The 15,889-nt window shown below is 38.7% G+C and overlaps 1 protein-coding gene across 3 annotated transcripts in view; it reads left to right on the forward strand.

Annotated features, from left to right (window-relative positions):
- Positions 1-650: 650 nt before the first annotated feature.
- Positions 651-15,889, forward strand: part of ece1 (endothelin converting enzyme 1) — a 31,410-nt gene continuing 16,171 nt past the window's right edge. The window contains exons 1-3 of one of the 3 annotated variants that reach the window (XM_038276256.1): positions 651-787; positions 12,561-12,647; positions 13,192-13,330. In XM_038276256.1, the coding sequence (XP_038132184.1) occupies positions 12,561-12,647; positions 13,192-13,330 (226 nt within the window). In that variant the 5' untranslated portion in view covers positions 651-787. Of the gene's footprint in view, positions 788-12,059; positions 12,648-13,191; positions 13,331-15,889 lie in introns of those variants that run through there. The other 2 variants (XM_038276258.1, XM_038276255.1) reach the window with 2 other exon arrangements.

Raw genomic sequence — 15,889 nt, forward strand, 5'->3', positions numbered from 1 at the left:
CCAGTCCAGCCAGACAGACGAGTTCTGAGCCAGCTCCCATGTCAGAGGATGAACAGAGCACATCCAGCCAGTCACAGTCAGAGAAACAGGACTACACTGGAAAACAGCCAGATCTCCAACATCTAGAAACAAAGGTGTTGATGGCAGCAGCACAGGGATTGATTTATTAAACCATGGCTAACATTTATTTAATTAAATGAGGGTCGTAGCATCTGTAAATTAGGACTACTGACTCGGGTGACCCTTTCAATCATTCTACTGAGGATTAAAACAATATATAGCTTAAAAAAAGAGCAGGGGTTTTATTAATAAGCACTGGATAACTGGATAATTTTAGATGGTGTTTTTTTTTTCAAAAGCCCTCATCATTAGTTATTGTGTACAATATTAGCTTACAAAAAATTAGGGCTTTAGTGTAATATTTGAGAGGCCGCAGCCATTTTCTTGGAACCCCTCCGACAGAGTTCACCCAGCTGTCAGTTCGTCGTGTAATTCAAGTAAAGCTGTTTGAATATGTGGAATTAGGTTGACAATTTGCATGTTAGCCCTAACCAAACTAGCCGCACCGCATGCAAGGATATTAACACCAGGCTCCGCATACTATTTGCTAGTTAGGGTGTGACGTCAAACGCGTCATGATTTCCGGACATAGCGGTCTACGCGAAGTGGAACTCGAGAGGGAGGGGAACCATCTTGGCCAGGGTAGTGGAGTCTTTGGTTGCTGCAGCTGAAGCTCCCTCACTGTCTCCCTGGTCAAAGAGCGCAGCGGACAGCAGCGGCCGGCAGGGTAAGAACATGTCTTCTGGTTGGAGTTAATATTTTTAGGGCGCTATTAAACCAGTACTTTAGACTGACAACTGTTTTTATGACCTGTTCATATTATGATTTGACAGCTGAACTGTACGGCTAGGCGTGGAGAACCCGTCATATTGACATTATTTCTAAAGAAACTTTTGGGAGTTTGTTAAATGCATAAATTAACCTACACTATGTGAAAATTGCTTCAAAATGTTAGTATAATCTCATCTATGATCTTGTTATAACCTTACTTATAACACTTTGATTTATTTTTGTATTAAATTTCATCTCCTTTTGTAATAATGGCTCCTATTTGTTTGGTTTCAGCCTTTAGGGGCTTGTGGTCACATATTCCCAGCGGTATGTTAAGTGAATCAGGCAGCCAGCATCTTATTTACACATGGACCACTTAGTGAGGCTCTGTCTTTGTCAATGACCTATTTGGTGACATTTTATCCTCCAGGCCACCAGCTGCAACCAAAACAGCATTTCAAGCAGCAATATGTCTGCAGTCAAAACACAGCTGCTGGTGTTTGTTTTATTCTACCTTATCATTGCTGGGCTGTATCAATAATATTTACTTTGACTGCAAAAAAAAAGATCTAATTTGTATTTGGTTAGTATGAAAAGAAAAGAAATCATCATAAATGTCCTAAAGATACAACAAATTCTAATATAAACTGTCCTATCGTCTAGCAGAAGGGCTGGATTTCAATGGATTGTATGTTTATATCCTGAAAACAAACCTCCACAGTTTCTAAGCTGTATTTTTCTGGTACACTAAGCAAAAAGAAATAGGATAAAAGCATAAAAAGCTTCTCAAAATGTAGTAATCATACATCCTGGATGTCCATGGGAAAATAGAGCTGTCATCACTTTAGTTGCTCTGAGTGTTTCTCACATTGTGTCACTGCTACTTCTGCTTTTTTATCTTTTTTCGTGCCTCTTCTTTAATCCTCACCTTATGTTGATAAAATGTTGCCAGCAGGGTATTTCATTTTATTTAACCAACAGATTTCTTTTTTATATATATTTTACCATGTGTGTGGTATGTAAAAGTAAGGTTTCTGATTTGTTTAGCATAATACTGTGACCGCTTTCAGTTGATAGATGGTATGATGATGAAATGGGACATGACTGGTTGATATTTGATCCCTGCGCATACGTCAGAGCACCTGAAATGTATACAGAATAGTAACTCAAGTCCTCTGATGGCAGGAATGTAAAGAATTTAAAATGTCGCAGCCTAGATAGAAAAAAAAAAAGCAAGCTCTTTATATTCTCAATTCATTCATGATTTACTAGAAATAAAACCCAAAGTTTTATTATTCTGGTAAAGTCTCTCAGCTTAGTCCAACAATCTCACTGTAGAGCAACACAAAGCCGATTTCCTGGGAAAGTAGATTTTACTTTTCGGTTAATGTTGCTCTGTCAGAGTGTGTTTTTGGTTTTTTTTGTTTTTTTTTTCCAAAGGAAGCATCTTGGCCGTCTGACAGAAAGTTTTGTCTTATCTGTGGCCTTCAGACAGAAACACGGGGACTAGCAATGATAGTGTGAGAACTGAAAAGGGTTTGCATTTATGAAGGTCAACTAACAGGGACTGGAAGTGGTACAGGGTTGGACTTTGCATAAGAGAGAAACCCCAGGGAAACAGACCGGCTTTTATACAGCCTTACATTATACAGCTGTAGTGTTTGCAGCCAGTTTATTACTGGATGGTGTGATGCTGAGCTTCAGCATGCATAAGAAGTGTAGATATCTTTACAGTTTTCTGCAAAAGTATCACTTTTTCTTAAACTTTTCATTTTATTTTAAGTCCAAACTCAAATATATATTTTGGGGGGTTTTACTCATAGACCGACATAAAGCAAGGCAAAAATAAATGCATTGCCGCAAATCTGAAAAGTGTGACATTTATTTAAAGTCAGCCTCCGTGAATATGAATCATTACTTTTACATCAATAAACATGAGTTTTTAGGTCTCACCAAAGATTTAATATACACCTGCATTGAGGGTTTGGACATTAACTGCTAAAACAGTACAATTCTTTAATTTAAGCCATTCCATTTTAGTCCTAGCTGTGTATTATGGTTTAAATATTTTGCAGTTTTTAATTCTCTTCATATTCTCCTATCCCTGATGTCAATCATAAGAATTTATAAAACACTGTAGGACTGCATGTTGGATGTATTTCCTCCCGCGGATGTAATCACCCCTTTGCAATGGCTGCAAAGTGCCTTGTTGCCATCTTTCTCTTCTTTAAAATGAAGCCAATCTTTCGATCGCTTTACCCAATGGGGCGCCATTTTTTTTATTAGCTTTTCTAGACTTACGCCGGGGCATGTCATGCTTGCTTACTGAATGCTGTGTGCGTAACTTGCGTAAAAAACGTGACGTAAGTCGTGCTGCCCTGAGCGGCTCTGGCGCTGCCTGGAATCGTTAGGAGAACCATAAGCGAGCTGCCAAACGGTGCCATGGAATTGGAACACACTTCTGAACAAGAACTGGTTTTTGATTCCCATACCTAACCAATATGGTGACTAATGATTCACAGCACCGTGTACTACCAACGGCCAACTATAATATTCACTGTTCGACTTTAGCACACCAATTGTGATTATTAATTTTTCTTTGTTTTCTATCTCTATCTCTATGGCGCTTATTCATATCGGCTCTTAATAAGGAATAATTCACATGAAAAGGAAATGTCTGAAACTTGTGGTTAGGGCTGCTGTATAGAGCGGAAACATTGCATCCCTGTAGTCCCTGCAGATGAGTCTCTTTCAAATAAGCTGCCGTTCCAGTGAACTAGGCCTTTAGGGATGCCCCGGTGGCACTCCAAAGTTTTTTAGCTTTTTTTGCACGTAGAGTGAGCTCTGAGCATCCTTCTGACGAGTGTTCAGGTGAACACCGAGCCACTTAAGAATCCCCTTTGGCAATGTCATTCAAAAGAAACAAAGATTAAAATCATGTAACTCCTTCCTTTCATTTTACTTATATACAATATGCTTTTATTAAAAACATTTTTTCTTTATTTCTTTTCTTTTAGACGGACAAACATTGAATTTAAGTTTAATAGAAAGGGAAGTAGCAGCTTTTCTAGTGAAGCTGTGGTTTCTTCATGTGTCTTGCTGAGGTCATGAGTGTGTTTTTGGTGAGATGTGATTGCAGAAGTTAAAACAGAAGTTTGTTCTTTCATAGTCCTGAAATGAGCTGCCGGCTTTATGCACGTTTCTGGTATTTACTGATTAATCACTTATCATATGTGGTCTGTAACTTTATCTTAATCTTGCTTCTGGTGGTTTCCCATGATGGTGAAATGAGCTGCAGGGCTACTAGGCGGCCAGTTCATCCCCTAATCATCCCGGAATCTTAATGTTCTTACTTGTTTTGCATCTGGTTGTTTTCCTTGTTAGCTTTTCTCAGAAAATTTCCCCCAAACCGTGTCCACTGCAGCACATGTAGCGCTCGGTCTTAAACACACACAAACACAAGTTATTCTTGGAGGAATGCCCTAACGCCGCAAATAATAGTCAGGATCAGTGACGAATTACTGACGCATGTTTGGGGTTTACTGCTTCACTCAAAGGTTGTGGTCTTGTGTACAGGCTGCTTTTGTATAGGAAGACATTGTAGGACACCAGGGGGCGATTTGTTAAGACCCCCCCCCCCCCCCCCCCCAGACCTGACTTCCACCACAGGCTTTGTGTTTGGGACATAAGTGGCTCAGACCCATTCCTGTCTTCTTATCCACAGGAATTCCTAGGTAGGTGCTGACAGACATTTGATGGTACAGCCTACATTAGTAAGGGGATAGAAAGATAAAAGTCACCTAGAACTCTATACAGCTTTATTTAGAAAAAAATTTAAATTCCTTAATCTTTCACACATAAAAAAGTAAAACCAAAAACATAATTCCTTCAAAAAGGAATGATGGGAATGCAACCTGACTAACAAATTCTATGTTATAATGTGAGGAATTTATATGTACTTTATTTATTTTTGAGTGCCTGGAAAATTTGAAGTTAGTCATCCTGCTACTTTGGGGAATTAAGATTAAACTAAAAACTCCCCAAACTGTTAACGACTAGAAAACACGTCTTTTAAGATGCGTAGTCATTTATGTAAGACACAAAATGTCCAATATGTGTCAGAAACAGTCAAACAGTTAAAAACCCAAACTGTTAGAGTGACAAAAGGCTGGATGAGGATGTGGTTTAACTTGATATCACAGAATATAAGTAGGGCGGCAATGGAGTTCTAGAAGGTGCTGCACAGAAATCTTGGGGCATGCTTCCGTGGTTAGAGCACACAACCCGTGTACGGAGGCGTTAGTTTTTGTGCAAATTGATTGTTTTTAGACATACCATTATCATAGATGTAGACATGTACAGGTTGGTAATAGCTAATAGGACTTAATAACCAAAGTACTGTACCCTTTGGTCAGATGGGACTATTGAACAACCCTCTAAAAGCATTTGAAATGTAAAAATAGATTTTTTCCCCCGAGTGTTTTATTGTCATTAGACTGTCACAAGTACAGAGCAATGAAATAAACTCTCTGTATTTAACCCATCCCTTTGGGGACCAGTAGGCTGCCATTGTGCGGTGTCCAGGGAGCAGTGTGGGAACCCCAGGATTCCAAGCTCAATGCCCTAACCACTAGGCCACCACTCCCCAAAGCAAGCTTTGGCGTGAAGGGTCTTGAAGGACGGACACTGGCAGCTCATTCCCCCCAGAGTGGGATATGAACCCAGGCTTCCTGTTTGCAGTGACTTACCGCTAGAGCTTCCCAGCTGCAAGATTTGTGGAAAATTAAGGTAAATATGGTGATGGATTTGTTTTATCCTCAAATTATTCTGGGATTCATGCATCAAATCACAGCAGCAACATTTAGATAAATTGTAAATCTTATATCGTAAAGTACTAATTATTTGTCACTATTTGATAATAGCTCCACAATAGTCCAAATCAATTTCAGGATGGTTTATCAGACATTCCTAAGCTGAGGCTGGAGGTTTCTAGAAAACCACTGGATTCATGTGAAGAGAGGAGATTCAAATAGGAGAGTGGAATTGTGTAAAATGAATAATCAAAAATGTCTAATTATATCTGTTGTTAGAGCTGTTTTTTGGTAAAAGAAAACATTTTTCCCACTCAATGAATGTCGGAATTTTCAGTGTGACTACCGGTATGTTAGAACAGCTTTCTAAAGGAGGCCAGGAAATGTTCAGGGTGTTGTGCATTTGTGGAAACTGATGTAATGCTTCTTGTATTAGATGTTAATGATTGGGTGATATTAGTCGCAAAATAAAAAAAATTGAAAGGGAAGCTGTGTTTTCACTAAGAAGTGATTCCGCCCAGGGCTTTCAGTTTGTGTGGCAACATGTTCCAGCGCTTCTGCACAGACTTCAATTCCAGGAAAGTGTTGGAAAACACTGAATGTGGGCTCAGGAATGTGCGTTTGTGACAACAGCTACGTCGGAGCCAGCGCTCTTTGTTGATCAACAGACGGATCAAACACCGAGCAAATGATTAAGTCACAGATGTTTTAGGCGTATATATATATATATAAAGTCCAAAAACAACTTAGTCTTGCTGTTCAGCAGGCACTCTTGTTTAATTTCTGGAAACCCTCAGTGAATCATAGGGTAAACATTAATGAAGCGAATGAGGAATGTGAGACAAAAGAAAAAATCCCAGATACCAGTGCTGACAATATATCTTTCCATGCAAGATAGAAGTAACATGAAACCCTTTATATCTGATAGTTCTTGTTATTTTCACCCTCCTCCCATCCTTATCTTTCCATCTCTGAACCCATTTCAGTTTTCTGCCTTTCACAATTTTCCATCGTTTGACTTTGCCGATCATCTCAGGGGCTTTTAAAATAGGTAATAAACCAATCAACGCCGGGAAACTTTAAATATAAAATGATATTCCTTCTTATGGGTATATTTAAGGAGGAAAACAGTAGTCCCTTTCTCTTTGTACAGCTGGAGATATTTAGAACCACCTTGTGTAACAGAAACAAGCTTAAGCTGGAATCTGTGCTCCTTGTTTGACTGGAACTGTTTGAGGACGGAATGAGAGAATCATTTTTTTCTTCTCGGCTTGTTTATATGCAGAAAGTTTTGAGTGCGTTAAAACAAGTGCCTTGGAATGGATTAGAGTCTAGCTGTGTTTACAATAAGATCCAATCAGTTTTAGTAGAGAATTCAGGCTCTGACTTTGGTTTATTTTTTTCTCGGGTTAACGTGGGCAGATGCAAGCCAGAGTTTAAGAGTTGTTCTACACATTGATGTAAAGCAGGCTTACATCCAGACAAACCTTTCAAGCTTGCCTGGATGTCTGTGTTTATTTGACGCTGCCTGGCGGTTTATCACCAACTGTATTTTGCTCTTGACAATATTATGTGAGGTTTATGTAAGGGCAGTTGTTTAGGAAGATATTGGTATATTTACATCGTAGATAGCTGCCAAGTTCTGCCAGAAAACCAAACCAGCATCCCTAAAAAGCTTGCCTGCAGAGGGAAGCATGAAGCGCTGTACTCTGGACCAACAGCAGTGGATCACATGGCTCTTCAGATTATCGAGTTTGGAAAACTTGTACTGGACTCTAACCAGCTGGGTTTCTGTGTATCTTTACTTTTCCCCCCAGACTAAGAAACCCTCATTTCCAAATGAAATCCCAAATTAACTTCATTAGACTTCAGCTAAAAAAGGAATTTGAAATTTCACGTAGAAATGGCCAAGTTCTTTTAATTTCCCTGAAAGAGTTTTTGTCTGTGTGCTGGATATTCAATTCAGTTTATTTATTTCACACAAATTCACAACACAACCCAAGGCACTTTGCAAATTAACCAGATCATACAGTCAAACTGATCAAAAGTTTTCTATCTAAGGAAACCCGGCTGATTGCATGGACTCATTGACTCAAAGGCAATACCTCACCAAGCATGCATGTAGCGACAGTGGAGAGAAAAAACTCCCTTTTAACAGGAGGAAACCTCCAGCAGAACCAGGCTGCCGAGGCCGACGGGGATTCAAGGAGACAGAAGCAGACATACAGAAATAAGCAAAGATAAAAAAAAAGAATTTGTCAAACAGCTCCACAAGTGTACACAACAATCTAGTCTCACTAAACCTGTTTGTTTTTACTATGAATTACTTTACCGTTATGGGAGTAAACACTGATGGCTGTCAGTGCTTGAGCACTGGCCTGACAGAATGAGCACTCATAAACCTGGGAAGTAAGTGAGAGTCAATAACAAACAAATAAGAAACAAATGAAACAAATACACAATAAGCATGCATCCTTTTTCCTAAAATTTAAATCTTGTAGTTGGTGTTACTTCTTTCCTTTGTCCACTGCTTATGTAACATACCAATTTCTTGATGCCCACAGAGATTCCTGGCCCATAAAATCTCCTTGAGATTGCATCAATTGTTTTTATTTGGCTACAATGTGCACCTGTAGGGCTGGCTTTGAAGTCAACAAATATTCTTTCAGCTTCCTCAGCACCTTTAACAACTTTGACCTTTCTTGAGGAATGACGGCCTTTGTGTCTAACATAGAAGAGGTCATTTCCTTGGAAAAGATCAAATACACCAATAAAAATATGAACAGCTCGGTCTCCAACATCTATAAACAAAGGTGTTGATGGCAGCAGCACAGCTGATATTTCTCTCCAGGATGGAGTCACAGCCAAACAGGAACAGACCAGATGAAGCTACTATGAGAAAAAGCAGAGAGAGCAAAACGTTAGAGATTGAACTAACAAACTCTGCGGAGTGGGAAACTAGAGATAGAATGAAGCAGAATTATGAAAAAGGGGTCCCTATGTCCTCCAGCAGTCTAAGCCTATAGTAGCATAACTATAGAGATAGCTCAGGATATGTCTGTATGATGGGTTCCAGATTTACCTGTTTAGTAAATCACTGTCAAACTTCTAAAAACAGCCATTCATGCTCCTTTTGCATGACTGTGTGAGCAGCTTTTTTTTAGTGCAAGAAAAGCTAAAAAAAAAAATGCTATAAAGCTCTAACATCGTGTAGCCTGCCTTCATTGTTAAGGGCTTTCAGAGACCACCTGCTGCACAACTGGTCAAATCAACAGTCTTCCCTGCTGTCATGTTGGTCATAAAGGGACAATTTGGGGGTTAAAATTGTTTTTTGTAGTCTTAGGACATTTACATAATTTCTAGAAATGAAAATAAACAAAGAAATAAGGCTAAACAATTTTGCGATTTTATTTTGATATTGCTTTGCACTAACCACAAACGTAGATGTATCACTCCAGGGTTTCTGTTTTTTTTTTTTTCATTTCCTTGAAAGCTGGTTTGTCCAAAGTCCATTGTTGCAGGACTTTACTGTAACCTTTGTTTGGAAAGTTCTTACTTCCACCTGTAAGCTTAGACCTGCGAGCTAGCTGAAAGTTTCCTTTTCGTTTTTGTGTGGCAGCAAACTCAATTTAAACACTTTACCGCCACCTAAAGTGTGGGAAGGAAAAAAAAAACCAGAGCTCTTAGCAGTGACGTGCGGTCAGGGGAGGCAGGTGAGGCAGTGCCTCACCAGCCATCATGGAAAGAAAGAAAATATATAATCATAAAGTAATTTAAATTGTTATATTCATCCGGTGGTTTGTACTAAAAAATATTCATTTTTCATGTAGCTTCACCAATTTCGATTTTTATTTGTTCAAAATCGCTGAATTTTCTTATTTTCCCATTCAAATGCTTGGAAGCGATGCCGGTGAGGCAGCAGCGAGCTCTGCCTCACCTTGGATTGCGCAACCCCTGGCTCTGCGCTGGCTGCAAAGCGGAGAGAGCATGTTGCTGTACGGCGTCAATAAAATGGTTTAAACAAATGTAATATGTGAACTTATTTCTAATAATTTGGCTTATGTATATAATGTACAGAGCTTTTTGTCACCAACTGTGTTTGTGTAACGTGTTTCGTGTAATGAGCGATTATAAACGGCAGAGAACAAGTTCGAGGTGAGGCAGGCAGTTCTCTTGCCTCATGGCAGGGGGTGCTCAAGAGACTGAAAACATAAGGCAGGAACAGGACGGATCAAGGAAGGCTTTCTTCCCTGGCAGTGATCTCCATTGAGACAGAGAGACTTTTAAAACTGAAGGAAGATAAGGAGGACTTCTATTCATTTATAAGTAAAGGTAAGACAGTAATAACATTTATTTTGTTTTGTTTTTTAAGGAAATGTGTGTTTTGTGAGCTACAGTTTGTATGTGTAAGGATGCAGAAGTGAAACATAACCTGTAAACTGCTGTCAATCTATGCATCTATTTGCAAATCTGATTCTGATGACGTCAGTGCCTCACCAGCTATGAACCTCACCGCACGTCACTGGCTCTTAGACTTGTTAAATGTAACGAAACCAAAAATTGAGTGCATCTGCAATTGGAAAATTGCAATTATATTGCAAATGCATTTATTTGCCAAGCCTTACAAAACTAACATGTCTCTATACAACCTTTTAATTTCCGATATAATACCAATATTGCAGCTTTGAGTATTGATCTTTGCTGATATAATCATGCATATTATTTTTACTCGTATTGGAGTGTGGAATTAGAGCATACGTTAACCAGAGATATTAGTCAAAATGAGAACAACAGTAGACAACTGACACATTTTCTGTTCACCAATAGGTTGCATAAAGGCAGAGCCTTTCCATCACTTTGCCTATATCGGAGATTTTACACGCACAATTATATATTCTGATATTGGTTTGATTAACAATATTTGGACATCTGTAATAAACATATTTTCTATGAGTCTCATACAAAATATATTTTAGATACTGTTGCATTAGTGGCTTTTAATTGCAAAGTGAACAAATATGATAAAGCATTAGGAGAAAAGAAACATATGAACTATTAGGTGATTTAGGAGCAGCAGAGCTTTAGCCACAAATGTGGCTTTTCTTGTCTGAGTTCTGCATGCAGGACAACAAACCCGGTGGCCTGAGAGAAGCCATTCAAAATGTTGAAAAAGAGCATGTGATGGATCAATAGTCAGCAAAGATTTTGGAGGAGTTCCAATTATTTTGATGTAAAGAGACATATTTCTGAAGGTAATTTCTATCCTGAAGGCTGATGCTGTAAAACCAGCTGGTATTTGAGAAAGTGATGGTACATAAGCCTATGGTAAGATTTAATTACTGTTGCCTTAATGAACATCTTACTTAAGCTTCTAATGGAGATTGATTTATCAGAAGTTATTTAGGAAAAATAATGATGAAAACTGTTAACATTGGGCAGAGACGACTAATTAATGTGTTAGAAGCCTCTATTCTTCCATTCTTGTTTCATGCTAAGCAGAAGTTTGATTTAAGTTAAACACGAAGAGCCAAAATTGTCACATAAAAAACAAAAATCTGACTGACTTTAACAGGTTTGTCTGTTGTCACTCAGATTAAAGTTTTTGCAGCTTCGCTCTCAGATTATTGCATTTGTCACATCAATTGAAACTGTTTACTTCTGTTGCTTTCTAATCCATATTATCAAGCAGCTTTTAACATAATGCACCATTATTCCTTGTGAGCTGAAATTTGGTCAGCCTAGGCAGGTAAACTGTAATACTGGTCATTTCACAACTAGTATTGAGAGAAAAACCGAATGAGACCAAAAAGGTAAAAGGCTTCCAAACCCAAATTAACATTGAACTGCTTCTAATGAGGTCTGTAATGACTGTAAGCTAAATTTGTAATTGAGTTTGATGTGATTACCTCTAGGAAAGGCTGAGACCTTTCGGGGTAAGACACGCTGATAGCCGGGCAGTCGACAGAGCTATAACTAATGTTGTTTTAAGGGCTGATGTGTAACTTGATACAGATATTTTCCATGGGCTCCTTAGACAACTGACAAGGAGTCCTGGAGGAGTTTTTAATTCAGGCCTCATCAATTTACATTCCTGGATGTAGCCTAATACTTTTTAATACCAGTTTAATGCTATCAATGATATAAAAAGTATTTCTATCTATTTTGCCAGATGTGCCTCTGTTCAATTTCAATCAGTTTGTTTGCAGGTTGCAATCATTTAGACCTTTGTGTTTAGTGTGTCAGGTAGCATACAGGATAACCACAGCAGGCCGTCGAAGGAGGATCCTTTGTTCGGATGCTCCACCCCTTAGTGTATTTAATCCTATAGAAACAGCAGTGGGTGTAAACTGCAGCGGTGAGATTCCCTCCCCAAATCTAAGTGAAACCACATTGAGGAATGTGCTCGCACAAAGACACACAATCGTCACACAATCACTTGTGCGCACCCCGTCTCAGTCATGTAAATCGCTGCAGTCAGAGCTCCTTCCTGTTTTTCACTAGTTCCTTCTTCTCTCGTTCCGTGTTCGTACGGAGTAGGCTGAGAAGGAAGTCCAAGGACAGAGAGAGAGAGTAAGAAAGAGAAGATGTTTCTTTCAGAAGGAGGACTTTAGGTGTTGTATCTGTCTCTGTGCCTGAAGCCATGGGGACTGTGAGAGGTGCTGACAGGGAGCAGTTTTCAGAGAAACTGACTGGAGATTGATTTTTTTTTTCTTTCCATTATTGCTCCCAGTTTGGGTAGAATAGTTTTAAAGAGATATATTTGATTGAATGGATCCTAAAAGAAAACGTCAGGGACTGCAAAACAAAAGACTTTCCAAATGAGAAAACCTTTCTCACAGATCTCTCACCTGGGAAAGATAGGGGATTGACGGAAACATGGAGGCACTGAGAGAATCGTTTCTTCATTTGACTTTTCAGATGTCAAAATACAAGAGAGCAACGCTGGATGAGGAGGAACTGGTGGACTCCACTGGTGACGATGCCTACCCATCATCACCCATGCAGGTAAAAGCTCAACCAAACTTTAGATCATAATCAGCAGATTATTTTCTCTACTGCTAATAAGTTGTGAAACAGCTTATTTCTTGACTGCCTCACAAACTGTGAAGGGAGGAGGAAAACAAGCGACATTTAGTTACTTTTTGTGGGATTAGAAGTACATCTATAAGGCACAGTTAATGATAAAGAAATTTACAGACAGTGTGAAAACTTAAAACACAATTCTAACTTGCTGTACATGAGGAAACATAAATACAGTGCCGTCTTTTAAATGTTCTTAACCTGTGCCAAATCGGTAAATGTCATTTTAGAGTCCAGGAACAATTAAAGAATGTATAACCTTTTCGTTTAACAACAGCTGAAAAGGCCTTTTCAGAAAAACTATTGTTTTCTTCTATTCAATCTGTGACCAAATCAAAAACCTAAATCTGTTTTTCTGCAGTAGGATAGTTTATAAAGGCAGAAAATGGCATGTATTAAAAACTTTTCTGACTATTTATGGCTTTGCAGATTTAAATGAGATATTTTATGTGTTTATTTCTATGTACAGATGACCTTTTTGCCAGGCAGGAGCACCACATGTAGTCCAGACAAGACCCAAAAAGAAAAGAGGCTTCTGCTATTAGTGTGTTTCCTTTCAGTCGCCCTGTTTCTATCACTCATCTCTACTGGAGTCTTTTATAATCAAGGTGAGTTTTAGAAGTGCATCAAATGAAACCGCTACAAAAACACTAATATGTGCCAAAATAATCAAAGCTTTCTATATTTTGCACTAAAAACATGAATACAGGGTGGGTCATTTGTTTTTCACATGTGTGTTTATTTTTATGTTGAACACTTATTTGACGGTTTCTTTCGTTCTTTCTCTGACAAAATCACTTTCCCTTTCGAATCAATGCACATAATGCAGGGTAAGGTTAAACCTTCATCATTAATGGCAGAGGATAGATAGCTTATAATGCAAGAGGGACTGAATGACCAACTGTTGAGGAGGCAGCCTATCGACGTGACACAACACGTTAATCCGTCTAGGCTGCTCTACAACTGACCAATCGGCCATCCCAAATTGATCCAAAGGAAACACATTCCAACCTCAACACATTTTTGGATTTTGAATAAGGGACGCAGTTCTACGTATTTCTGGAAACAAAAGCAAATAAGTGCAGTGTTAAACATTGTCACTGTGGAAGATGAAATACAGAAGCTTGTAACCCTGAGCAGTGAAAGGATGAGTTGTTAAACACAACACTATGAGGGCGTTAAATATCCAGGCTCTGATACTCTTTTTCTGTCATACTGGCTGCATAAAGGCTCCCTCTATGGACCAACAGACTGGTAAGATTGATTATTTAAGGGAAAGTCCATCCATCCATTTTCTGTCACGGGGTGCTGATGGCTATCTCCAGCTGCCTACGTTCGAGAGGCAGGGTGCACCCTGGACAGGTCTATTTATGGGGAAGGATGTATCTGAAATGTCCCCAGCATAAAAAAAGCTGGTCAGTAATTGTGAATGTGGAATAAAATCAACAAAGATGTTTGTTTCACTTTATCTGTTTTCTGTACTTCTGAACTCCTAATAAGAGTAAACACTCTGTTTAAAGAAATATTTTCTTGGTTCCATATGCCCAACTCTGCGCTGCCTGATATGTTCACCCAGAATGTGTGCTGTATATTTCCAGATGTCACATTTATGGTAATAGACTTTGCCAATTTACCTTGTAATTCAGAGGATTTACAAAGGGAAATCCAGAGACTTGACTTTTGATTTCCCCCAGAGCATATGCATTTGATCTTATCAAGGTGTCTCTCTTCCTGTCATACTCCTGACATTCCAGTCAAATTGCTGCTTATGTCCGAACAAGACCGACCAGGGGTCTACCTTGTTAGGGACAAAGCAGACACAGTTGTGGAGAAGTGTGAGCGGTCTGCCTTGCCCCATTCCTTTCAATAAGATGTTAGTACTATGACTTCATATGATCAGTTTATCCTGTCAGATCGGATGCTTAATTGGGTTTATTGTGTCTTAGCTTTAACCTAGGCATCCCCATAGCATAGGTCCCAAAGCTTTACTAGCTCCCCAATTACAGCTATCTCGTGTTGTTGCTAGTTAGTTTACTCTCCGTTACATTTCTGCATGAGCGGGAGCTTATATCGCTTCAAATGACCGAGTTTGGATGTATGGAAAGCCATTTAGGAGATGAACCTTGGCCAGCAAAGCTATCAGCCAGGTTGATAAATCCACTGCTCTGTTCTGCAAATATTCATTCAAGATAACTGCATGAATTATTTACATTAGCAAATGCACACAGAACAAGAAAAACCAGAGAAACCAAGTGCGTTATTATTGTGGACTGGCTCCACACAATTGAATTCAGGTTGACATACCGTCAGAGCTGTCAACTAACCTTCTTCTGTTTATGTGACAAATTTACGATACTGCTTTGAAATTTTAATCCAATAGTGCAATAGTTGGTTACCATGGAGACTTGATGCAATCTGGTGGACAGATTTTCCTAACCAAGAAGTCACACTGATTTCTTGAGCAAAGGTTACCGTTTTGAGCATCTTGGAATGTCCTAAATACTTTTTAATGCCATAAATCACAATTGTGGTAGGCTTAAAGCACAATAAAAATCTTATATATATTGTATGGTTATCATAGTTGTATTTTTGTATTGAGTTAAAAGAGATTATGTCTTCAAATTAAGATTATTTATATACCTTCCTATTCACAGAAATATATTTTTATTTCTATTTTAAGTACATTGTTTCATTTTTGAGAACCAGTCAATTTATTTTTTGTAGAAAAACATTTATTAAACAGACCAGTCATAAGATCTTTTTTTAAGCTTAAATTCGCATCTTATTAAAATAAAATTTCTCCTATAGCATACAATGCAAAAATTATGTAAAGAAAAATAATTGAACTTTATTGACCTCTGCGTTTAACCCATTCCCTTGGGGAGAAGTGGGCTGCCATCAAGGGGCGCCCAGGGAGCAGGTTGGGGGTTAAGGGTCTTGCTCAGAGACCCAGAGTGGCAGTCTGTGGGAGTGGGACTCGAACTCAGAACCTCAGGATTCCAAACCCTGTCCCCTAGCCACTAGGCCCCCACTTCAAATTAGAAGAAGTAAATATTTCTTAAAATAACTGCATTTACCCTTAATTTGAGTAGGTAAATAAGATGAATTGCCAATGAAACAAGTATTTTTGCCGTTTAAATAAGATAATTAGATATTAGGCACTTTAA

The sequence above is a fragment of the Cyprinodon tularosa genome, unplaced genomic scaffold, assembly GCF_016077235.1.
Source record: "Cyprinodon tularosa strain WSP-4 unplaced genomic scaffold, ASM1607723v1 ctg1232, whole genome shotgun sequence".
Taxonomy (NCBI): Eukaryota; Metazoa; Chordata; class Actinopteri; order Cyprinodontiformes; family Cyprinodontidae; genus Cyprinodon; species Cyprinodon tularosa.